The 26,240-nt window shown below is 48.0% G+C and overlaps 1 protein-coding gene across 1 annotated transcript in view; it reads right to left on the bottom strand.

The window, feature by feature from the left end:
- The window catches only part of Rnf213 (ring finger protein 213), a 92,722-nt gene that overhangs the window by 45,682 nt on the left and 20,800 nt on the right, over nt 1-26,240 (bottom strand). The window contains exons 11-25 of the mRNA XM_013147143.3: nt 25,079-25,279; nt 18,956-19,175; nt 18,486-18,541; nt 16,767-16,920; nt 14,510-14,650; nt 11,496-11,585; nt 10,689-10,811; nt 6,928-7,108; nt 6,314-6,487; nt 5,841-5,990; nt 4,340-4,926; nt 3,246-3,411; nt 1,845-2,062; nt 565-705; nt 296-460 (exon numbers count right to left, since the gene is read on the bottom strand). Of these exons, the coding sequence (XP_013002597.1) occupies nt 296-460; nt 565-705; nt 1,845-2,062; nt 3,246-3,411; nt 4,340-4,926; nt 5,841-5,990; nt 6,314-6,487; nt 6,928-7,108; nt 10,689-10,811; nt 11,496-11,585; nt 14,510-14,650; nt 16,767-16,920; nt 18,486-18,541; nt 18,956-19,175; nt 25,079-25,279 (2,767 nt within the window). The remainder of the gene's footprint in view (nt 1-295; nt 461-564; nt 706-1,844; nt 2,063-3,245; nt 3,412-4,339; nt 4,927-5,840; nt 5,991-6,313; nt 6,488-6,927; nt 7,109-10,688; nt 10,812-11,495; nt 11,586-14,509; nt 14,651-16,766; nt 16,921-18,485; nt 18,542-18,955; nt 19,176-25,078; nt 25,280-26,240) is intronic.

The following is a 26,240-nucleotide window of genomic DNA, read 5'->3' as shown; positions in this document are numbered from 1 at the left end:
AGAGTCTCAAGGAGGAACAGCTTCCCCAAGGGTCTTCTGAGCCTAAGCCCCTCTCTGGGGCTGTTACTTGGGTCTAAAAGCATTTGCGGACGCACCTTGAGCCAGGTCATTCTGCCCATCAGATGCCAACTTGAACTTTCTCAGGCAGCATGGCGGGGAAATTTCCCAGCCTACCCCACGGTGACAATGGTACCTGCCGAGGGCCAGCACAAGCTCAAACCTCACCTCTGTTTTTCTTTTGTACCAGGGATCAAACTCACGCCCTCGTGCTTGGCAGGCAGGTGGAGAACCTCACCTCGGAAAACCTCTCCACTTCCTCATTGTTGTGGTCTTTCTTGCCAGACATCAGCATCAGCTTATTCAAAAGGTCCTTCAGGTCCTCCAGCGAGTACTTGCGCACTTCCTCCAGTCCACCATGATTCTCAGGAAGGATCAGGCTCAGGACAGTATCTGGGGAAAGCTGGGAGATGCCACATGTTCAGAGGTCAACTTCTGAAGGCAGAAACCCAAAACCTGCAGCACATGAACCAAAGCCAGCCTGGGTTCTGATGGTGGGGAGCTCACCTTCTGGCCATCTGTGGGTGCCCTGATCACATAGATGCCCTTGCTGTTGATTGCTTTGGCCAGGGTCAGGGATGACAGCTCTACAGACCCATGGCTTTCCTTCACTGTCTTCAACCACTCCAAGTTTCTGGCAGAATCTCGCTGTTAGGAAAAAGCAGAGGCACACGAGTTACAGTGAGTAAGACCAGCTTCCCTTCCACTTTCCTGTGCCTCTGTGCTGACTCAGCAGACTGCCTGTCCTGCTCCAAAGCTCTGGGCACTGCAATTGGTTCAGAGCCCATGACTGCATTAGGTGCCACTGCTGTCCCTCAGGACCCATGCACGTCACACAGGGAGGCTATCTGCCCATCATTCACAGTCCCACTGATGCCTGAGCAGATAGCCACAAACTGCTCTTCTGTGAGCCACTATCCTCCTGGTCCTCAAGGCACAGAGCCTCCCAAGGAGTGATGCTACTGAGCTGTGCTAAGATTCAGTATCCTTTTCTGGACCCCAATGACAATCCGGGGAACTAAACAAAAACTGCAAGCCAGACTCATGTCTGCAGCCTGAGACACGAAAATTGTGAATCACTACTTCTGTTCATTTCTCCCCATGTCTTCCTCTAACCACATGTAGAACTAGTTGTCCTGAGGCCACTTCAGGCTACAGGAAACACATCTGCTGATCAGGCAAGGCATGGAGTGTAAGATACCTCAGACCCTGCCATGGATATTTGACTACTAAATACCTTTTCCTGATCACGCATGATGGTGCATACCAGTAGTGCCACCTTCCTGGGGAGACGAGGCACAAAGGTCACAGGTTTGAGCCCAGTGTAGACAATTTAGCAAAACCCTATCTCAAAATTTAAAAACAAATTTTAAAAGGGGTGGGAATATAACTCGGGGCGGAAGCCTGGGTTCCGGCACCAATACTGGGGTAAAACAAACAAACAAACAAACAAACAAACAAAAAACCAACTGAGAAGATACTAAAAAGTAAGGGAATAAAACCACCATTCAAGAAAACTACTGGAAACATTTTAATATGTTTCCCTTCGGTCTTCTGTGTTCCATAGGGTAGAGGCTTGCTGACATGCAATTCTTTACCTCCTTTCCTAACACAAGACAGAGGAGTCATTCCACTGTGGAAAGAAAATGGTTTCTGAGCACCAGTTTGCATGGCTGTCCATGTCTCCACCACACAGTTCTGCTGCCCTGCACACAGCCACTCCCCCGAGGCCTCTAAGTGCTGCCTTCCTATCCTGGATCTGCCGTGGCACCAGGAATGAGACTTACCAGCTTATTCGGCAGGTTCTCATCATTGTCTAGAGCCTTCCAGAGTTCCGCAAGCTGGTCCATGAACACCTCGAAGCCTGCTGTCCCATCCAGATCGTAAAGCAGGCAGGCATAGCCCTGCACAGCATCATGGAAGCAGGCTACTCGGTCCACATCCATATCGTTCTCCCCGGCTGAGATGGAGGCCAGGTCTACAAACACCTTGAGCTCATTAATGCCTGGGGGAGACAAGAGACGAGGTCAGTGTGGCACCACACCTCGACGGCATGACAGTCCAGTCTGGGCCATCACAGTGAACTTATCAATGGACACTAAGTCAATGTTCAAGGCTTTACCACTTCCCAGATTCAAAAAACATCTGGGTACTTTGCCAGACATATAGTGTACACCCCAAAACCAATGTTCCAGATACCCCATTAGGCCTGCATGCACCTTATCCCCATTAGTCTACCCAATTTTGTCATGCAGAAATGAATAGAAGCCCAACTGATAAATAATATGTTGATAATTAAGTATAATAAATCAAGATAATTCTCCCGGAGCTAATCAGTAATCAGCGAAGATGTAGATCCCAGAGTGTACAGCAAAGCTAGCAAAAGCTGGAACCGGTGCAGCCTGCGCTGGCAGCAGGAAGGCCACATCCATGTCCCCACAGCACACCCATGCTGCTGTCTTTCCTCTTCCACCTCCTTCACAAATCTGCCTAACCAAACAGGCTGCTCAGGGCCCTGGCTGGAAGAGATAAGCACGGCCAGGTTGAGTACCTCGCCATGGGCAAGAGTTCTCCTTGTGTTTTAGTGAAAAACAAAAACAAAACAAAGCAACAGCAACAAAAAAACATGTGTGTGTGCGTGCACACATGCGTGCACGCACACACACACACCATCTAGATGAAAGAGCTATCAGGGATTTATAAGAAAATGAACCTTAGCTCCTCACAGCAAACATCTACAGAGTAGCAGAGGAAAAGAAAGATTTTCTTCACCAGGACCTGAGAAATGTCATGTAAATTCCACCCACAGTAATGAAGTATGCACCACTCAACAACCTAAAGAATTCAGATAGGTCTGGCCTGGAAGTACACACCTATAATCCTAGCAACTCTGGGAAACAAAGGTAGAAGAATTCCAAATTCAAGGCTTGTTTAGACAATTTAATGAAAACCTGTCTCAAAATAAAAATATAACATTAAGAGCTAAAAATGCAGTTCAGTGCAAAGCTCTGAGATCAATCTCTAGTATTGCAAAACAAAAACAAAGCAAAATCCCCCTCAAAATGCAAGCAACATTCCTATCCTACACATGGGGATGCTGGGTGAGAATCTTGCAAAACGTAGGAAGTCCACACAGGAAGCCACCTGAGTCCCTGGCAGCCATGGCAGGTGCCGAGGACCAGCTATACCTTCCATTTCTTCATGGAGCCAGGTGACAAGCTCTTTCTGCAGGCACAGTTCTTCTAGACACCGGCGGCGTGGCTCACTGATGTCCTGCAATTTCTTTTTGGCCCCGATGAGCTGTGGGCTGATCTGGTCCAGTGTCTCATGGCAAAAGTTCTCGAAGTTATCACCCTACAAGACAAAGCTGTGCTGGAGGCTGGCGAGGGCTGCTGGAACACCTGGTCTGCAGATAGCTACAGCGACACTGCAGGGCCATTGCCTTGCCCAACTCAGAATGAGCAGCTACTATGCCAACAGGGGGACACAGAGGGACATGCAGGAGGACAGCATGAGTCCCACTGCTGCTCCTGGATGGTCCAGAGTCATTACTGCTGCCAGTATCCGCCAGCCTCCAAAGAAGGTCACATGGCCTCTAAGCCTGCTCCTCAGTCACCCTACAGGTCCACGCTACTGCTCTCTCTGTGCTATCCATCAAGACACATGCCTAGAGCAGTGACTTACAAAAGGACAGTGTTGGGGGTTCAAGGTCAAGTGTGGATAAATCCAAATTTTAATCACACTGACACTTTCCTCTCCTACCAAGGCCACACTATACCTTATAAATCCCATCTAGAAAACAGTGAGAAAAGACTCATGTCTTACTCTCACAGCAGCAAACTATCATTTGCTTTTCCTGGCAGGAGCGAGGAGACCGGACCGCTGAAATAGCATTTTCTTCTTGGGCTTCTATAACCTAATAGAACCCATTCTTCTGTAAAGACAGTAGTTCTCCTGTTCCTGAACTCTTGCTTCTCATAGACACCCAAGAAAACTCATTGCCAAGGAGCAGTCAAACTAACTAAGGACGAAGGGAACTCCTCGTATCATCCAGCTTGAGTTTAGTATATACGAGAGCTGCTGGGCTCAAGGATATAGCTCAGCGGCACATCCTGGCAAACGTGAGGCTCTGGGTTCGATTCCCAGCCACAAAATAAAAACAATGAATGAGAGTTCCAGCAGAATTGCTAAATCGGCTGGCCCAGCTTTTAAACCAGAAACCCACGGCTCCCCAGGAGTGGAGGTCACACCTCAAACCCAAGAGTCACTAGCAAAAACTTACAAAGTTTAGTAACGTGTGAAGAACGCTGAAGTCACCAGTCAGCTCAAAGTTCTCCTTGACTTGTTGGATGACCTTGGCAGAGTTGACGGCCAGGTGCAGGCTGTGGTACTCCCTGATCTGCTGGATGCGCTCAGGAATCCAGTCCTTTTGGGCGGAAGGATTCACAAGGCACATGACCTGGAAGTCAGAATCCAAGTCCTCATATTTACCTATAAAGTCCTTGAAGATGTCATTAATTATGGCAAAGGTGATCTTTCCCGATTTCAGGTCGTAATAAAGTTCAGTGAATATTTTATAACAAGGAAGGTACAAGTCTTCATAGACGTCTGTAAGCTGCAGGCTCTTATCGTCCAGTTCCTCTTCAGGACTGCTCAGCAACTCTGCCCTCTGCTCCCACAGAATCTGGAAGACATGGCTGTCTTTTAGCGCGTCTATCTTCTTAGCCATTTCTCTGACCTCAGGGCTCAGATTGTAATGCGTCACATGCTGGGAGGCGAGGGACGTGGGCAGTTTCACAGCCACGACTTGGTTTAGTCTCTTGCTGCTGAGGTCTTCAGAGTGTCTTGCCTCCATCTCTTCAAGATCCACTTTGGAAAGCATGAGGAAAAGTAGGATATCAAACGGCTAATCCTGGTAGCATTTTATGCTATTTCCCTTATATTTACTCTAATTTCTTCTCTATGAAAACTCAAGAGAACCCGATCTGTAGGTGTTTCCTCCCTGTTTTCTGAGGCTTGTTCACCAACTTTCATTGTAAAGAAGCATGCAATGCTCTGGGCGAAAAGGGTAGCTAGAAACATCCATCTATTTTCCCTCCCTCCCAATCCCACTCCAGGGACAGAATGAAAGTTGTTTTTATATGCTGGGCAGAGTGGTGCTTCTTATAATCCCAGCACCATGGGTAGAGAAGTAAGGGGGGTTCAAACTATAGTACCACAAAAGTCATATCCTGATAAGGGGTACATCTGTGATTTTGACACTCTGAGAGGCTAAGACAGGAGGGACACAAGATCAAGCCCAGCCTGGGCAACTTAGTAAGACTCTGTTGCAAAATTTAAAAAAAAAACAAAAAACAAAACTAGGGGTTGGGGAAGTAGTTCAGGGTAGAGGTCCTGGGCTCATTGTCAAGAAAAAACTGCATAAGCACAGTACGCTTCAGGGCCCACACGTGGGAATACCAGCATGCCCCAAACTAAACATGCAGGGCACAGCCTGGAAAATAGGGGTCTAAGTGCTCCTCTCCCACCACAGGCAAGTCCACAGAGGACACTGGCCCTGGGGAAATCAGTGGGAGCTTTGCAGATATGGTAAAGGCCAAATCAGAAGGATCTAAGCAGCAAAGCTGACTTCTCCTGGTAAACTCATGTAAAACTTGTTTTTGGTTAAAAATTGTTTTTGTTTCTGCAAAATGAGTTCTGTTCTTGTGACTGATTTCTGCTATGTCCTCCTCCAACCCTGGCCCTGGCCCCCCTCTGCCACACGGCGCCAAGCAGGAAACCACCTGGTACCAGGTGTCTGGTTTTCCCACACATCTTCAGGAGGCTGTCAACCCATGTCGCCTCTGTCTTTAGAATCTCCAGCTGCTTCCCTCTCCAGTTCAGCACTTTCTTCACATTCCACTGGTCTTCTCGCACTGAAGGACATTTTCTCTCTGAAACAACAACCAAGTAACCCAGATGGCCCACACAAATGGGTCGCTTTCCATGGCAACACCTTCGCCCACCTCCCTCTTCATTTGCTCCCAGGATAAGAGACCAGGAGGAGCCATGGGCTCAGCAGCACGGAATGAAAAGAGCAGGCACTCGTGCTTTGGCATTATTTCACTGCTTTTCCTTGAGAGTTATAAACCGTCCTTCTCAGCTTTCTGGGAAGAGACACTGATTAAAAGGACTATGAAAATGCACATGCAAACACAGGGTCTGCTCTCAGGAATTCCTCAGCAGCCTGAAGCCCGCACCTCCGCCCACCACTTACTCAGGTCACAGATGCTCAGAAACTGAGTGCTGTGTTCCTGGATCAGCTCCAACTGTCCAACTAAAATGGTCCCAGCCTGGAGGTCACTGACAACTTCTGTAAACACAGAGTCGACTATAGCCATCAGCTTCTGGCCTTCCTCTGTAATATTGGCTAAAATTTTCTCATTGGTTCCTGGTCAGAGGAAGAATACATTCAGAACAGCGCATTCCCGCATCCCCACTCTACCTCCCCACGTATATCACAGGCATCCCCCAAGGGTCTCTGGGTTTGTCTCAACTCCCACGCAGAAGGTTTCCAGATTTGCTGTTACTCTACCCTATTCTGCTCCTGCTCTGGAGGTTCATCTCTCATCCTAATTTGTCTCCCACATGGCTCCCATGTCTGGGAAGAGGTTTCCAATGAGAGCCAAGTTAAGCCAGGAGGACCACACTGCTCAGGGTTTTATAGCCTGTGCCCTTAACACGACAGATTCTCAGACTATGGTCTGCAGGAATCACCTGGTTTTGGATCCCTGAAGCAGCAGATGGAGGTGCAGAAAGGCACACTTATACATGCAGGGCTCACAGGGGGGGAACCCATGACACGAGACCTTCCCGGGGGCACCGCTGTACCGTACAACTTGAAGAACTGCTCCACGTCCCGCCATGTGAGCAGGTACTTCAGAATCTCGTCTGGGTCATTCACGGCTTGCCCATTCCTCTGAGGCCAGGACTTGGTAACCACTGCAGACAGGAGGATGCCAAGTTTCTGGTAATCATAACAGGAGAGTCCTTCAAGGATACTGGTCTGAGACTACAAGAAAATGAATAAAAAGAGGAAAGTCTAGAAGCTTTTCTTCCTGGTTTGTTGTTTAGTAACAGAAATAAGTTACCCAATAGCAGTTCAGAAGTACTACTGAAGGTGTTTTTGGAGGATTGCAAAACAATCCTGAAATAGAGGTGAGGGCGTGGCACATGTCGAGTTATTACCAGGCACGACTCACAACATGGGGTCAGTCCTTAGCACCACACGTATACACATGCAAACACAAAAGTAAAACAGCTAGTATTTTTTAGACCGCTTCCACTTCCCTCTACCATTGTCTTAAGTGATCAGTGCCAGAGATAGGAAGAAGCAAAAACACAGCCACGCCCGCACCGGCTACGTCAAGCTCCCCTTCTGGCTGGCCGCCAGCTTTTCTGTGGCTCCTACACTTTGTGTCATGAAAAATACCAAAATCAGTGTGATTGAAACCGTAAAGAATCATTTGCTTATGTTCCTAAACCACAATCCTTTCAAAGAGTATGTGCAAAAACCACAAACATCTTAATTCCCTTTCTGATTCTTTACCAAGAAACAAAATGTTTTTCTTCTTTAAGTTCAAAGTTTCAGCAAATATTTTTTAAAGAGAGGGTAAATTTACAACATTACATCTCACCACTTAAAAGGATGAAATAAGATAACCATTGTTAAATTCCTATCATCTTGTTTTGAAAGCCGATATTGTTACTGTTTTGGGTTTGTTGTTTGTCTCTTTTGCTTTTTTCCTTTTCTGTGTTTTTTGTTTTCTCTTAAAAAAGGATGAAATAAGACACTCAAAAACGTATGAAATGAATAATATACAATGGCTAAGTGGGATTTATGGGGGATTAATTTAATACAAAAAATTAATATAACACATTGTGTCAAACAGCAAAAACCCACTTTGATCACTTTGTTATATATAGGAAAAGTTTTTGACAAAATCCAACACTCCCAAATTGGAACCAAGATTCCATTTCACTGCTTTTATCGCAGTACTAAAATTTCTAACCAGAGCAATCAGGTGAAAAAAAAAAAAAAGACATAAAAGGCATTCCGACTAAAAAGGAAGAAGCAACAGGTAACAACATTGCCCGTATGGGGAACCTTACGCGTGCTCCCTCTCCATAGATACCCCCACTGGAGCCCCAGAATGATACCAGCCAGGCTGCAGGGTGCAAGAACAAGGTGCAGGGCTGGGAATCTGGCTCAGCGGCTTACGTGCCTACCTGGCAAGCACGAGGTTGTGAGTCTATCCCTAGTACCAAAAAAAAGAACATATAGTTTTGCTGGGGACTTAGTTCAGTGGCATAAGCGCCTGCCTGGCAAGTACGAGGTTGTGAGTTCAATCCCTGGTACCACACACACCCACACAAAAAAAATAAGGTGCAACTATATTTTTATACACTCACAATGAATGATCTATAAATTAAGAAAGTATTTCAGTTCCAACCGCAAAACAATAAGGTACTTAGAAATAAATTTCACAAGAGAGACGTAAAGCTAAGGCTCTAAAAACAAAACCTTGTCGAAAATAAACTAATGACCTAAATAAGCAGAAAGACATTTCACACTCACAGATGTGATTAAAGTAAAATTTCCCCCAAACCGACTACAGTCTCAGTGCCATCCCTGTCCGCCTCATTTCCCTGGGGAAACTGAGAAGCTGAGTTTGAAGGGCCGAGGCTGCAGACTTTCAGAAGAAGCAGGTCAGTGGCAGAGCGCGTACTTAACACATATACCAGATCTCTAGCACAAAAAACAAAACACATAGACAACTCATAGAGGGAAACACAGCCTTAACTTTTCATGATATAGAATTTAATAAAAGATTCTCTGATAACAAAACCATAAGCAACAAATCGGAGTGTTGAGGTATACCCATAACCCCAACACTCACGAAGCTGAGGCAGGAGGATTATGAGTTCAAGACCAGCTTGAGCTACACAGTGAGTTTGAAGCCAGCCTAGACTACATACTGAGTCTTAGTCTCAAAACACACACACACGTGCATGCACACATCCACACAAACTATCACCATCATACTGGACTTCATCAAAATTAAAAACATGAGCAGAAACCACAAGAAAAGATAATCCATAGAATTCACAGAAGGGAAGAGACTGTTAATACGTCTTATATCTGACAGGAAACTTACATATGGACAGTATAAAGGACTCTTACCACTCAAAATAAAAACGCAACCTAATAAAAACAGGCCAAAGATCTGATTAGCTGTAGCCAAAAACACATGAAAAGTTGCTTGATGTTACTATTCAACAGCGAATCAAAACCATAATGAGAGTCGCCCTCACATCACCCAGGACAGCTAAACCATCAAGTTAGAGAGCACGATCGGCAGCAGTATGGAGACCCCAGAAGCCTCCTACGATGTTGGCTGGAACACGAAAGGTCCAGCTCAGTTAGAAATTGGTCTGACAGTTTTCCAAACAGTTTAACAGACTTACCATACAACCCAGCAGTTCCACAGCTGGGTATGTAATTTCTCCAAGACACATAGAAAGACACACCCACATGTAAAGCTGTACGTGAATGTTTACGCCAGCGTATTTAGAATGCCAAAAACAACACAGATGTTCATCAATGGACTCAGGGAATAGAAACTCTATACAATGTGGTATCTACATATGTACTCACACACTATGATTTCATTCCTGTAACGGTGTGGAGGGAAATCTATCATGGTTATAGGTGCTAGGATGGGAACAGGTGGCTGCAAGGGTGGGAGGTGACAGCTAATGCTGGGGGTAGGGTCTCCTTCTGCGGGGAGAAAACTGGTTCACAATTATCTGTGACAGTGGCTATATACTTCTGTGAATAACTCACACCCACTGAAGCGTAACTGTCAGTGGGTGAATAACGGTTTGAATAAAGTACGGAAATGAAAGCCTCATAAAAGTTATTAGCTGGTGACAAACCTTAGGGACCCTTGGTCCCTGGAAGACAACAAGCTGTACTTCCAGAATTACTTGCTGGCCAGCTGGGAAGCTAAGGCCTGCAGTAGAAACAGGAGCAGGGGTTCTGGGGTCAGCAGGGAGCCTGGCTATGTGGTGTCCCGAGGAGACTTCCTGCTGGCCCATGAGGGACAATCTCTTTCCACTCAGCAAAAATGAAAAACAAAAAAATCCCTCAGTGAATTGATGGCATGTTTTGTTTTTTTCTGTTTTACAGAGGCTCAAACTCAGGGCCTTGTGTGCACGAACAAACCGCTTTACCATTCAGCTACACGGCAACCCTAATACAGACTTTACGGTTTCATGCCTTTTTCTTCCACAAATGTTTTCTCGATTTTTGGGAGTCTTTCCATGCACACCTGCCAGGTAAATGTCAGTGGAGGAGGAAGCCAGTGAACTACAGTGCTCATGATATGCTCACATGCAGCATGGCCCCCCCCAATACAAACAGCCTCAGCTGTAGGAAGTGGGGAGACGGTTACTGGGTTTCAGTTTCACCACCACACACAAGGAGAGGGACACCCACGATACAGCCACTGCTCAGCCCAGCCTCTCAGAACTAGCAAGCACTGAATGGCCGTCAGCTGCAGGGAATCCAAACAGGAGAGACACGTCACCTGGCAGGTGGAGCTCACAGCTTCGATAACACAGTCCTGGAAGCTCTGGGCCACACTGTCAGCCGGGCCTGTAACGTTCCACTGAGTGCTGCAGAAGGCATTGATCTGGAGGCGCGGTGGTGCCTGCGGACATGGAGGGGCGTGAAGCATTAGGAGGCCGTGCTAAGGCACCATGCGGTGTAACACCCATCCCCACCCCACCTAGTCCTGTGCCTCTGTTCTCCTCGATCCATGCTAAGCACATCCTCCCTGCCCCTCATCACAGAAGCAAAAAGAAAAACAAGTGTCTTTTCTCTCGAGTTGCAAAAACAGCAGCTCGGAAAACAGGCAAACTGTGACAAAGAATTCATTTTTCCCTTTGCTTCTATTTTCCTAAAAATGATCCCTTTGGCAGGCACCTGTGAAGCCTTCATACAACGTAAAATCTGATTTCCTGGGGTCGGATGTCTGCATCCAAAATGAAGAGCACTTTTTATGTTCTCTCCATTGTCACCGTGTTTTGTTTTACTACGGCTCCTGCCAACCACAGACTGTAGGAGCCCTTGCCTGGGGCAGGACTGCCCCGTGTATGTAGAAGGCTCCCGTACTGCCACCAGGGATATCACAATAGAACCTGGAAAGCGTTTTCTGTGGTCAAACTGAAGCCAGATCAAAAAGAGAACTACAAAGCCATGGTTCATCCTAGGTTCTGCACAGGCCGGCGGGCCATCCTCATATATCACTCACGTCCACCAGTCCTTCTGAAGCTCTACTTTCACTGACGTCCCTGCAGCCACTCCCCCCAAGAGCACCCCTGAAGTCCCGTACTTGCTTGAGCCTCCCTTCCATGTGCCCCAGCAGCGATTTTTTCCAGATTGGTGTCTCAGGGAAGTCTATGTTCACGAGCCGTCGCCAGACCTACAAAACAAGTCAGTAACAGCCACCAGGACACCTGTATGGGCTAATCCTTCAGAAAGGACAGGCACCCAGGTGAGGGGACACAGGTGTGTAATCCGAGGTGTTCAGGAGGCTGATGCAGGAGGATTGCTTGAGCCCATGAATGCAAGCCTAGTGTAAATAACATACATTTTATCGGGGCTCAAAATAAGCCAGACAAGTTGTGAGAGTGGTGGTGTATACCTGTAACCTAGCCCTTGGGGAGCCTGAGGCAGGAGGACCTCAAATTTGAGTGACTTAGCAAGACCGTGTCTCAAAAGGTATGGGTAACAAGGTTCAGTGCCCTGGGTGCATGGGGCTGCATGCCTGTAATCCCACTGTACTTGTGTGGCTGAGGCAGGAGCCTGGGCTTCATAGTGAGTTCAAGAACAGCCAGAAATTATACAGTGAGAAGCTATCTCAAAAAATGAAACAAATAAATGACAAACAAACAAAACCCCAAGTATGATGGAGTCTGGACCACAAGATACCTGCTCTGGTGCCATTTCTATTACTCACGGGCTGTGAGTGGCACACCAGAGTGAAGCCACTGATATGGTTGCATCTGAATGTCACCCCAAAGCCTCATGCAGTTACAAGTGGGTGCTCTTCAAAGTGGCTGAATCTAGAGTTGGTGGATGATTCATTGTTCAGTGTGGGGATGTAGCCCATACACAATATGAGGGGCAGGAGTCAGTTCTCTTCTTCTTCTGCTTTTGCTCTTGTTACTTTTGCTGTCTTCTGCCACCACAAACCTTTGCCTTTCAGTTGAGCCGCCCTTCCTTGGAGGAAGCTGACTATGGACAGAAACCTCCACAAACTGTGAGCAAAATAAAGCTTTCCTTCCACTTAACTTTGCATGTCGGGTATTTTGTCTCAGCAATGAGAGAACAGTAACTAAGAAGCCACCCATGTGGCCTGTGAACCCAGGGCCCTACTGGACCAGCAGCCACCACTGTCCTTCCACTCCACAACTGGTTTGAGTATGAAAGAATTTTGAGCCACTACTGTATTTTGAAAACTTTCAAACTTAAAAAAAAAAATTGACAAGGACGGCAGTGACCCTCATGTCCTCTGCACTATGCTGCTGAGGTTTCTGTATTCAACACAGCGGATTTCTCTGTCTCTCTCTATTCCTCCTCCCTTTGCTATGGAGCCACTTGCAGGACAGTGATGTTCCCCATCATCAGCGTCCTGCTGCCATACCCTGGAGAACTCACATCTGTGTCCCAAGTAGATGAAGGCATGAGGTGCATGAGCTGCCTGCCCCATGCCTTCCACTGTCTGCTCATGCTGACTGGACCCAGGGTCCATCTGGGACACACACTACCTCGGGTCTCTATTCCAGAAGGCTCCCTGGTATTTTATCTTTATGAAGCTGACTTTATGAAGTGCTCAGGCCACTTCCTATGCTGTTTCTCTGCCTGACTTACTGGTCATTCTCTGGCAATTAAGAATCGGGACAGGAACACTACAAGCTAAGCCCCGGGAGACACTTTGGGAGCATCAGGCGTGGCTGAGTGTGACTATTCCTCGGCGCTCAACAAACAGCTCAGGTGCTAGACTTAAGCCGGTGAGTCCTCTCTGGAACTGGGGGGGACAGTGACACGGGTGTCTGTCGGACTTGTCCACGATAAGAGTACTCTCTTACAGTATGACACAAATCCTGCACTGGAATAGTCATGTGCTCATGGGACTGGTTTCTGCACTCCTAGATATTCTTGCCTGAATCAGTTACCACAAGGGTGGAGGTCTTGGTGCTGCATTTTTAGGATGAGAGAGCAGACCCAGGCCTTTCACAATAACCTATCTCCCAAACTTTTACCCGCCCCCCACTCATTTTTTATTTTGAAACCGGTTCTCACTGACTTGCTAAGCTGTTCAGACTGGACTCAAACTTGTAACCGCCCTGCCTCAGCCTCTCAAGTAGCAGAATAACAGGGAACACTTCAGTTTTATTGGAGTGGCATGACAGGGTGTTAGTCTGAAACTTCAGATAGCAGTCGGGACGGGATCACCTGCTCCTTGATGAATTACAGGCTGGTGCAGCGATCCCTGCCTCAGGGGAAGCGGCCTAACACAGAGGTGGCCACAGATCACTGAAGGCAGGCTGGAGCTCATGGTGGGAACAGGTGCTTGCTGCTAAGCTGGGTGGCTAAGGAAGGGACTGCACTGGCTGAGCTGGTCGCAGCTCTGCTGTGCTTTCTGCAGGGACTGACACAGCTCCAGTCATTGAGAGAACAGTATCTCATGTGGCAACTGACTCAGCCCTCAGGGGACCTGTGGGGAGCTATGTCGATGAGGAGGAGGTCACAGGTCACTAGGGGGAACCCCTGGCTCCCTAACCTGGAAGCTGACTGCAAAGGGACGATCTGCTGTTTGGAAGACAGAGGCTGTGCTGTGTAGAGGGGGTGGCCAGAGCTTCCGCCTTCACCTGCCCAGGCTTTGTACCCATCTTCGAGAGGACTGCAGCCCCCTGCAACCAAACCTGCAGACCAAACCCCACAGCTTTTCACACTACTCTGGGGTGACCCACTTGTGGGATCCTCCCTATATCTGGGTACTCAGAAATGCAATGCAAGCACAGTGTTCCTCAGTTTCCCCACAACCAGCTCCTTTCACATTGGGCTTCTGTTCCCACAGCCGTGCATCTACCTGAAAGCCTCAGTTCTAACCCAGACCCCTTGTGTCCTCAGGGCAGCACTCTCGCCACTGCCTGTGCAGGAGCAAGGCCCACAGGTTCTGTCCTGTCTTGGGTCATGCAGAAGCTGGGGAAGCAGTGACACCCGCTCCTGGGGAGGCTCACAGAGACTCAGGGCAGCTCACAAGAGCCTCGCTGTGGCCCTGCCAGGAGATGGTGATGGACACAGTGGCACATGTCCCGCCTAGTGCCTTCAACAATTTACCTTAATCTCCTCAGGGTAGGAGAACAGGGAAAATGCACACAGCATGCTCTTTTTAAACACTTTCTTGAGCCAGTTTTGAGTGGCAGAGAGAGCACCCCAGAACACATTCTTGCTGGCTTCGTCCTCTTGGCCTGCCGAGTCCTGTGGGGACATGAGAGAGGTTACTGGCTCCATTCTGCTGCTCCCTCATCCCGGCTGGTGCTCCAAGGCCTTGTCTGAAGCCCACTGGATGAGCACTCTGCTCCCTCAGATCTGGGCTCTGCCAAAACACAGGAAGAAGGGAAAGAAGGCACAGTGCTTGTGTCCTGTGGGGTCCACTCAATAAAAGGGCCTGTCTCCTCCAGACCAGATGAGAGGTCCACGCTGTGAAACCCAGAGCTTGCAAAGCCCAGGCCACGCAATCCATGATAAAACAGCTCATCTGCTGTCCAAGAGGTCAGCGAACCCTCTTCCAAGGTACTCTCGGGAAAGGCAGTGCCCTCCTTTCCTTGCCACCAGCAAGGACAGGGTAAAGGGGTCAAGAGGCAAACTGAGAGCCAGACAAGGTGATAAACCCAACAGAACTGCAAGCACACCCCTTCAACCCTCCGCCATCACACATTGAAAAAAACAAAACAGGTAGGACTGGCATGGCGGCACATGCTTGCAATCCAGGCTGGACAATTTAGCAAGACTCTTCTCAAAAAACAGAAACAGATAGGGGCTGGGGATTTAGCTCAGCGGCATAAGCGCCTGCCTTGCAAGCAGGGAGTCGTGAGTTCAATCACCGGTACCGACAAAAAGACAAAAAAAAAAAACAAAAAAAAAACAAAAAAAAAACCAGAAACAGCTAGGTTTAATCCTAGTACTGAAAAAGAAAAGCAGCAGCCTAAAGGAAGCACCCAAGGCTGCACTCAGCGACCCCCAGATGGGGTTTTGCTTTCTCTACCTGCCTCTCATCAGTCCACCACCCAACCAAAGAGCGGACACCTGTCACATCAAGTCTGTTATGTTCCGTTTCAGTAACACAAAGTCTCCCTGTTTTTATGGCACCGGTAGCACTCTTGCCAGGCCACCACAGACTTGACTAACACAAGATCTCAACCAATCAGTCAACCAGTGAAGACAGCAATCGCCATAGAAAAATACACCCCATATAACTGCAGTACTGCATAGACACCGTGTGCCTGGGAGCTGGGATCTGCCTATGAAGGGTTATGTACTCAGGAGCGCTTCCTTTACCAATAAAATAAATCGGAGTGGGTTTCTTATATGTCATCAAGAAAAACTGAAAGGGATATGGTGAGAAGGTTAAATGATCTCTTTCCACTGAATCCCAAGTTTTGATTTAAAGTTGAGAAACAGACTCTGTATAAAATCCTATATCACTTTCAAAGAGAAGGCAGAACACTCAGATGGGGTGACATCACCGCTATGAAGAAAAAGCCCCTGATGCTATGGCCCAAAGGATGAGTCCAAAGTGCAAAGGTGAGAGGGGAAAGCCAGGCACTGAGAGTGACCCTCAAGAAGCCGCAGGGTGAGGCCCCGTATTGGGGATCACCCGTAGTTTAGGTATAGAATGTCACCTAAAGTGCGTGCGGCTTTGAAGGTGACTGCATCATGGGCCACTGCACTCATCAGAGGGGTCATCTGAGGCAGCACTGAGAGCTCAGCGTGCAGCTGGGGGAGGGCTGAGACCTGAACGAGTATTCCAGTTCCCGGCGCCCCCTTTCTTGCTCTGCTGCCTGGTGGCCACATGAGCAACTTTTCCTCCTCCTCCTCCATGCCCTCGGCCACACTGTTTCTGTCTTGCAGCCAGCTGACCGTGGCCTTGAACTGAGAGCCAAAATAAAGCTTGCCTCTTTTACGCTGCAGGTGCTGTAATTCTGTCCCAGTGAAGAGACAGTGATGAAGACACAGAGTCACAGGGTGCACAGAACTGGGCCAGTAGGACAGACTAAGCTACTGTACTGTACTGCAACATAGAGGCGCTCCAGAGGAGAAAGAGCATGCATGTTTGGGGGGAACGAGATTCTTCCATTTTCCATGAACAAAGAAATCAAGGAATATAAAAAGCCATCTTATCAGTAAGACCTTGCCTGGCTACAGAGCTGCCTCTGTCAGGTTCAGTGCTGAGCAAATACCCAACGCATACCCACAGCTGGATCTGCCTCACCCCAGCCATCCAGAGAGAACTGGTGCATTGTCCTTGTAGACAGAAGCTGCTGGGATCCCATACCTCCCCGAGCACAGTATTAGAAATATTAATCCCACTTACCTGGCCTGGCTGAAGTCTAACAAACCTGCCGACAAGCTCTGCAGACAAGGCCAGAACCTCGTAGAACTGGCAGTCCCGGGTGCTGCTGCAGACGGCTTCATGCAGTTTGAGGCACAGAGGCAGGTAACACTGTACCAGGGTCTCCTCCAGAATTCTGCCCAAAGTGCAGAAAAATCAGCATCACGCAGAAGAAATGGGCAAACAACGCCCATTACCGACGCTCAGCTCCTCCCCTCTGAAAGACTTGCAAGAAGGGCCTTGATCCAGCCTAGGTCCTAGGGCCCACGCCTGGGAAATTTCAATTGTCCCTGAACTTCTGAATCAGAGTAAAAGGGAAAGAAGTTGTTTTTCCTTTGCAGCATGAACTGTTCTAATAAAAGCAAGTTAAAGTACCTACAAACTCAACCCTTTACTCTGAAAAAAAGCCAGGGGTCTATGTAACTCATAGAAATGCTGTATATATTTGAAAATCAGCCCTACTTCCGGGCAGGGAAGGCAGACAGCAAGAAATGCTAGAAAAACAACAACATGTGTGTGGAGTTTCATCCCACTCCTCATGGACCTGACTTCTTTGTACTAACAGAGGTCTGTGAGAGGATGAGAGTGGTGATGCGGCAGCCACCAGCGCAGCTGTGTCCCTGGCACACCCAGCATAGCTGACTCAAGCTGCGTGGACACCGGGAACCAGGGGCTGGGAGCGCCAGGAGAGGCACAAACCCCTGAAACCAAGACACAGTTCTCTCCTGCATTCTGTCCCTCCCGGCAATAGATGGCACACAAAGGGACAGAATAAACGACTTCAGTAGGTATGCAAAACCACCTGAGATTTTCATTTTAAAGGATCTGATTTACAAAAGACATATCAAAACTGAATGTTAAAAAATGCAGCACAAAGCCAGGCACGGTGGCACACTATTATCTCAGCACTCGAGAGGCTGAGGCAGGAAAATAGTTTGCAAGTTCAAGAGCAGCCAGGGCTACAAAGTGAGCCCAAGGCCAGACTGAACTGCATAGTGGGACCCTGTGTCAAAAAAAAAAAAAAAAGCATGAAGCACCCACCTGTAATCCCAGCACAAGTCTAAATTTCATCTGGGCAACTTTACAATTTATTGAGATGTCATCTCAAAACTTAAAATATATTTTTAAAAAATTATTGATTTTCGGGCTGGGATTTAGCTCAGTGGCATAAGCGCCTGGCTGACAAGCACAAGCAAGGTCATGAGTTCAATCCCTAGTACAAAAAAAAAAAAATATTGATTTTTCTTTTTAAAAGTGTCTAATCACTATGTAGTCCAGGTTGGCCTCAAACTCACAGCAATCTTCTTGCCTCTACCTTTTGCATGCTAGAAAACAGGTATGTGCTACCATGCCTGGCTAAAATATTTTTTAAGGGGCTGAAGATAGAGCTCAGTGCAAAAGCCAAATCCCAATTTAAAATATGCAGAACACAAATATAATTATGTACAACAATAATGATCATTTAAAAATAAATGAAAACCACATAGGAAACAAAGACCAGGTGCAAATAAAATCTCAGCAGATGATAGCTCTCACTTCTTTGCTAAAAAATTAAATGATCAGATGGGGCACTGGTGAGGAGCAGTGGGTGTGGACACTGGCTTGTGGTCTTCCATCCTGGCAGTGAGTGTGAGCAGCCGCCCATCAGCAGGGCAGCAGGGACATGCCTGGGAGGAGGCTGCAGGTGGCTTTTCTACTTACACGCCACCGTACGTGTCCACGAGCTGCAACAGCTTCTTAAAAATTTTCTCAACATCCTAGGATCATGAAGGGAGAGGAAATGACAGATTAATTACCGTATGCTCTCTTGGGGGCAGCAATGCTTTGAAAAATCCTAAATATCTCTGAATAGTCAGATTATTGCTTTTTGCTTCTTACTAACTGCCTGATTCCCCCAAAAATTCAGGATTTAAGATTACATCACTTTCTATGGCCAAAAGTTCCTCAAAGGAGAGGCTGTAACTAGGAAGTGGGTCACAGCACAGTGCCTGCTGTTCTGCCTCCCACCAGTGGGAATAACAAAGGGCCATTATTTTCTTGAGTTGTATTTAGTGAAACAAATGTTAGACCTAAAACTACAACGGCCCCCTCCTGGTTCTCTTATGTCTAGAGCTGCCCCCAGCCAGGTGCACCCTGCAGGAAGGACCCACCCCCTGCAGACGTCTACCCACCACCACACTCTGGGAAGAGATGTGAGCTTCTGCCAGCCGATAGTAAGTCCCCTTGAAACAGTCCAGCACATAAGCAGGCGCATGGTTCAGGAACTCAGTGGCGTTGTCCATGTAGTGAACCAGGCACCCCAGTGGGAGCAAACTAAACCAGGACCGGAAGAGGTACTCATCCACATGGAGCAAATGTTTCTTTTTTTCCATAAACAGAAGCAACTCATTTCTGAGAAAAGAAAATGGGAACAGAGAGAAGGGCTTTGGTGAGATCCTAAACAGACCCAGAATAAAGCAGCACAAAGCCAGGAGTTTATAAAGTTCAAACTTCAAACATGATTTCAGTGTCACATGGGAATGAAATGTGAACAGCAGCAGGTGAAGAAACCACTACTGTGGGAGAACTGCGTGGATGCTACCCGGGGTGGAGCAGCTGCCCCGGCGGGACACGCACTGTGGGTTCCTCAGGGACACACTCGCAGCCTCAGAATGTGGGAGGGTAGGGCACGTGGATTGCGGAGAGTTCAGTGTGAGGGCACAAGTGAGGCCGGAGATGGAGGGTGGGGCGGCCACACAGCCATGCAATGTGTTTCATGCCACGCGCCACTCACTTCAAAGACCTTCACACACTGGATGATGTATGTTTTACCAGAATCTCAAAAAGAAGAACTGAAGCTGAGGGGTAGCTCCGAGGTAGAAAGCTTGCTTAGCCATGCATGAGGCATTTCCCCCGCACTGCACAAAAAAAGAAAGAAAGAATTCACCGGGAGCTGCATCTGTGGAGGAATTCGGGAGTGTTCAAGGTTAAACCAAGCAGGGGAGCGTAGTCTGTAAACAATGCCGATTCTGCAGGTCTGCACTGGAGACCCAAAACATCGACAGGCAGCAAATTAGCAAAGCAAGGAAGTGACGCAGGTTAGGACACTGTTGCAGGCTCACCGCGTACTGAGGCCTGTGTACTTCCGTGCTAAGGATAGACCCCCACAGCCTCATTCATCCCAGGCAAGGGCTATACCGCAGAGCCACAGCCCAGCCCCTAACCCAGCGGTCACTTTTACCTCAAAGACAGATCTGCAGAGCCCGAACTGCCATTGTTTAATGTTAACAGTTACATTTTTTCTAGATGGTCTACATTTTGAAGGACATTGAAAATACACACTTACATAAATGATTTTGAGTTGGCTTTAATTGCAGAGGTTTCAGATAGTAGAGAAGAAATAAGAACTCAATTAAACCTCGCTCAATTAAACCTCTTCCCTGTGAGGGAGCTAGGCCAGCCCTGCGTGGATCCGAGAGGTGCGTGGGGCTGTAAGTGTTGGAGAGAGTGGTCCTGGGAGCCAGCTGGTCTGTGTGGTCAGCAGTGTGCCCACGCCTCTGTACCTATCCCATGGATCTGTCCCTTACTAGGGAGGAGTGTGCAGCCTAGAGCTGTGTCACCGGCTGCTGCTCTCCTCACTTCTGGCTTTGGTTTTATTCCCTCCCCCTCCCCCAGGTCTAACGCACATCTGTCTCGGTCCTCTGTGATTCCAGCCTGCTCCTTCAACTGGTGAAACGTGTATTTCGTAGCTTCCACTTTACCTTTCATTTAACTTTCAATTTTGCACTTGAAGAGTTGTTTTTCCTTCATGCTAAAGAGCAGAAGGGGCGTGTGAGTGTGTGTGTGTGTGTGTGTGTGTGTATGGGGCGCCTGGTGCCCCACCCAGGCAACATCTAGAGACATAGGTGATTTTAATACCTAGGGAAGGTTGGTCAGCATCTTGTAGCTGGGCACCAGGGCTCCAACTTACCAGCCAGGCTTGGTAGCACACACCTGTAATCCTAGCACATGGGAGGCTAAAACAGGAGGACTATTTAATTAATTAATTAATTTATTTATTTTGGTCTTTTTCCTTTTTATCGGTACCAGGGATCGAGCTCACGACTGTCTGCTTGCAAGGCAGGCGCTTATGCCGCTGAGCTAAATCCCCAGCCCCAGGAGGACTATTTAAAGTTTGAGGTGACACTGGGCTACATAGTGAGCGCAAAGTCAGCCTCAATTACATAGCAAGCCTATCTCAAAAAACCAAAACCAATCTCCAACAACACCCGAAAACCACACACCTTCCCACACCCAGAAGAGTCTCATCATGTGGAGTAATTCAGTCCCAAACCTCAGCAGTGCCACAGGGGAGAGACCAAGGCCTCCAGATACAACAGTGGTTTGGTTTTTTAACTTTTAAAATTGTGGTAAACATACGCAAAAATCTGCCACACCAAAACCCCACTGTCTCTCATGAACTGAAGCTCTGTCCCCTTTAAACACTGACTCTCTTCCTCTAGGATCCTCTAGGGTCCACTCCACTGCCAATTTCTGTGAATTCGATGACTCCCGGAACCTCCCTAAGTGCAGCCATGCAGTATGTGGTCTGTTATGGTTCCCTTCAGAGAATGTCCTCCATGTATGTCCAGGTCATAGTGTGCACCAAAACTTTCCATGGCTGACTACAACGCCACTGATGGAGCAGGGGACAGTGGCCAAAGCCAGCCCTACCATTCCAGCTTGCAATGGACACCAGACACCACTGGGTGTGGAGGTCCTGGTGGCTGGATGGCATGGTGAGGCAGTGGAATTTCCTGGTAAGAATGGGGTGGGTCCCAAGGACTCTTCTCCCTTTGATCTTGCTTTAAAACATGAGTTGTTTCGGAAGAACAGTTCATAAATTGGATTTGTAAGGAGGCAAAATGAGTCTTACACAGTACACCTGTGAACGTTTATAACTCAAATGTCCATAGGTCAGGGACTGACTGTAAATACAAACATGCACACATCTGTTTACACCTCTCTCTCGAGGTTTCCTACCTGTTCCTGCATGAGATTCCCTCTTCCTTCCAGATCCTTCACCTTATTAATTTATTTCCTTCTGTAATCTATATGAGGGACTGAGTCCAGGACCTTCAATGAACTACATTCCCAGTCCTTAATTTTTTTTTTTTTTTTTTTTTTAATATGGTGAGACAGTGTCTCACTAAGTTACTAAGGTGCCTGGCCTGGACCTGAGGTCAAGATCCTCCTGCCTCGGCCTTCCAGAGTACAAGGATGACAGCCGTGTGCCATACGCCAGCTCAGTTATTTTAAACACGCTGCTTACAGATGACCCACTCCTGGGCCCCCGACAACTCTGGCGTGGCCCTGTGCTGTCTGCACTGCCCACAGCTGCTTCTTCAGCTGGGGATGCAGGCAATGGTGAAGACGGACTGGAGCGAGGTCATGGCTTTGGTGAGGCTCAGTTTGGCACTGCTCTGCATCCTCTGGACAAAGGGGAGACCACCATGTTCCCCTGGCAGAAGACGGGACCTGAGATGGCTGGGGTGACCCTTCCCTTCTTCCTGCAGCAGGACAGGGCATCTGAGCTTTGGCAGGGCCTTTCTGTTGCTGGCTCTGTGGCCGCAGAACAGCCACAGTCCCCTCACACTGCAGCTGCCAGGCTCCATCCATGGTCATCGCTCACTGTCCTATCCCCCCAAGACCCCAGGGGCGCTGCTCACCACACTGTGCAGCCTGAGCTGTCCTTTCCCAGCCCTCGGGGCTACCTCACTTCCAGCCACTTCTCTGTGGGCCAGGCCAGGGAGCACGGAGCCTGAGCCCACTGAGGGGCTCTGTGAACACAGGAGTGCACAAGCCTTTTGTGCCACTAAGAGAAGTTCCACTGCAAAGCTGAAACTAGTACGGTCTATTTTATTCAGACCTATGGGCCTTATTTCTGTTCTATTAAGTAATCTACCACTCAGTATTCTACAGAAGTTACACTTCAAGGGAAAGTGTGTTTGTTTTCTAAAAACACAGCTGCCAGGGTGCAGGGCTATGAGGGCATCCTGTTGGAATGTCCAGTGCATAGTTTTGTAGATCTAGCGATTGAACTCAGGGCCTTGCGTGTGTTGGCAAACTGCTTTATCACCAAGCCACCTCTACCACCGAGCTATACCCCATCCCTCCACTGAATTCTAACACAGGGTCTCACCAAGTTTCCCATGCACTTTTGATCTTCCTGCCTCAGCCTCCTGAATAGTTGGATTGCTGACATGAGCCACCAGGCCCACCTCCAGGTACATTTTAGACTAAAATGCATTTTCTTCTAGGTTAGTGTTCTAAATCCTGTCAGAGGTTCAGACATGTAGGGACCTGGAGCAGTCTCCTTATGCAGGTCTTAGTGGTAGCCTGCCCCGAGGGTGTCCTGCTGGCTCCCCACGCAAGGACACAGTGACTAGGGACAACGGAGCCATTCTCCTGAAATGCATGTGACCCACGGTGCCAGCCCTGCACAGCAGAGTGTTTCCCCAGATCCTCAAGCATGCAAAGGGATTAGCCTTGAACACCAGCCTTTGAAAAATGGTTCGGTGCTCTCAACATGCCCAAATGAACCACTACTGTTTGGATAACACAACCACATTGCCCCAAAACCCCTCCACTGATGAAGAGTCTGAACTGCTTTGGTAAAACATCAGAGTGAAAAAAAAGATCTCAATAACAGTAGATTGAGCATGGGGTCGACTGAGTGACATGAGCTCACAGCCAGCCTGAACTGTTAAAGAACTGTTTAAGATAGAGAAACTCTATCTTAAACAAATAAATAAATATATGATTTTGTTAGAATTTCTCCTGACATTTTAAAACATGCTTGAGTTTGTTAGCTAAATGTTTAGGGGCTACCATCTAGTTCAGAAGAGCATTTGTTCAGTTGGCACCCTAAGGCACTGGGCTTGATCACTGACAACACAAAATAATAATAATAATATTAAGGATAAGTACACACACTATCTAAACAGCCCTACGCCCAGATATCCAAGTTTTCTCAATACTTTGCCTGGTAACGCTTTCTTGTGAGGATGGGTGGTTCCCTCTGTTTGGATACACATAACAATTATGCCTCTGCTAGGGACAACAGCAGGAGAAGCACAGTGCCTACAATGGGCGAGTTTTGACCTAGCAGTTAGTTCTACTTGTAGGCTTTTATGTCAAGAAAACAACTGGAGGGAAGAACAGGGAAGACAGGAGGCTGCTTATCAAAGCCCCTCTCACAGCCGGGATCGTGGCACAAGCCTCGAACTTGAACAGTTTGGGAGATCGAGGCAGGAGAATCACAAACTGAGTTTAGTCTCAGCACTACAGTAAGAACCTGCTTTGAAAAACAACAACAACAAAAGGGTCTGAAGACTGGGGACGTGGCTCAGTGAGAAAGTCCTGGGTTCATCAGGAAATCAAAACGATCTCACAAAACTAAAGAAATAACCAAATGCTAACAGCAGAGAGCTGTGTAAAGGGAAAGTGGCACATTCTCCAAGAGGGACCTGAGCTGTCATCACCTGACACTGTGGGTGTGCGTGGACTGATATTAGGGAGTTCCCAGGGGCTAGCACTGTAGCCCAGGGGGACAGCACTGCCCTATTATATGGAGGCTCCAGTTCCACACCCAGCACCACACGAAGGCATGCGAACACGCATGCGCGCGCACACACACACACACACACACACACACACACACACACACTGTGCATAATGATTAGGTGAAAAAACTAGGTTGTAAAATAATAATTACTACCTATGTAAATATATTTTTAAAATTATATATATATATATTTATTTATTTATTTATTTATTTATTTATTTATTTTTTTACTTTCTTTAAACTCAGGGCCTTTGCACCGGGCTACATCCTTTGCTCTTTTTATTTTCAGACAAAGTTTCTTGGTAAATCTCCCAGGCCAAGCTCAAAACCTGCAATCTTCCTGTCTAAGCCTCCCAGAATGCTGCGATTTCAGGTGTCCACAATATATTGCTTGTCTCAAGATTGCCTTAAAATGAAACCCCAAAATATCTCTGTGTCGACAGAACACGGAGATATGTACACCAGTGTCCACAAGCAACTCTGGGCTTGTTGGTCACCTTGCACTTTTCACTGTGCCTTTGTGTTGCACACAGAAATGAAGCTACTTGTCTCACGAGAAGCAGAGATGAGCGTGCTGGGAGTGCCCTCCACCCTGGGCTTCAGAATTATTCAGTGGCTGCGCTGTCTTTCAGCTGGGAGTACTGAGCCACAGAAGCACAGAACTGCTACTCCACAACTGCGCTGCTCTAAGGATGGTGCCTTGACTTACTGACTGGCCGCGCTCTCCCGAAACTTTGAGAAGAGGATCCCTTCCAGGCCCGCCCAAGTGTCCTCCAACTGGTTCAATGGCTCGTGCTTGGCAGGGGTTAGCTGCATGCAGTAGTGCAGGACTGGCAAGGTGCCCAGCCAATGGTAGGTCCCTCCTTCCACTATGCCCAAATTGCATAGTTCCACCAGGTACTCTCCCCACCTAGGAGAAAACCAAGAAACAATGTGTCAGACACGACGGTGGTTGATGTCCTGGAACGGAAGTGACCGGCCACCTGCACAGGGCACAAGAATACCCCACATGGCTAGATGGCATTACAAACCCAGGAGATTCGGGGAACAGGGAGACACAGGGTGCTGGACCCCACCCTCATGCTGGTGCTCTCTGAATCCTCACAACAGACTCCCCTAGTAATCATTTCTGCCACATGGACTGAGGTGTGTGGACACTGACTAAGGATCCATGCAGGGGCCTCAGGGTAAGTCTCGGTAGAGAAGGGTTTTGAACTCAGGTTGCCTGGCAATAATGAATCTAAATACAAAAAAGCAACTTCATCAATGCAAGGAGCAAGCCTTGGAGCAGTGTAGTCTCAGCCCATGTTCCATAGTCTTATTAGCATGTCACAAATTTCAAACCCCTGCACCAGTTCCAGGCTTTCTTACCACTGTTTCTCCTCTTTTGCAAAATTCAAAGATTCCTGGGGCCTGGGGACAAACGAAGCAGGTGCCCTGGTAGAGCTGTGTGGGGAAGGCTGTCTGGTGCGGCTTGCAGTTAGTTCACAGCCACAGGCAACACAGTGAAAAGCCCTCATCCTAGTCTCAATTGCCAAGCAAAGGGCCATGGCCTTGTCACCAAGCCCTCCAATACCCAGCAGTGACCTCATGCTTCCTAAACCCTACAGCACAGGCAGAGCTGGGGAGCGCACACCTTGGCTGCCACAGAGGCCCCAAATTGTTGCCTGCAGGCAAGCAAGGAGCCATAGCACAAGACGCACAGACACAGCACGAGATGCAGCAGGAAGCCCTCTTGATATTTTCATTTTCTGTGTTTGGGTAAAGGGCTTCTGATACACTGCCCAGGCTGGCCTCCAACTCCTGGGTTCAGCTGATCCTCTTTCTGCAACCCCTCTGCCTGGCTTCACGAAGCTGGATAAAAAGCAGGA

Source organism: Cavia porcellus, unplaced genomic scaffold (genome assembly GCF_034190915.1).
Source record: "Cavia porcellus strain 051 isolate PalLab524CR breed Dunkin Hartley unplaced genomic scaffold, mCavPor4.1 scaffold_32, whole genome shotgun sequence".
In the NCBI taxonomy this organism is placed as follows: domain Eukaryota; kingdom Metazoa; phylum Chordata; class Mammalia; order Rodentia; family Caviidae; genus Cavia; species Cavia porcellus.
This window is presented reverse-complemented; position numbering and strand designations above follow the sequence as displayed.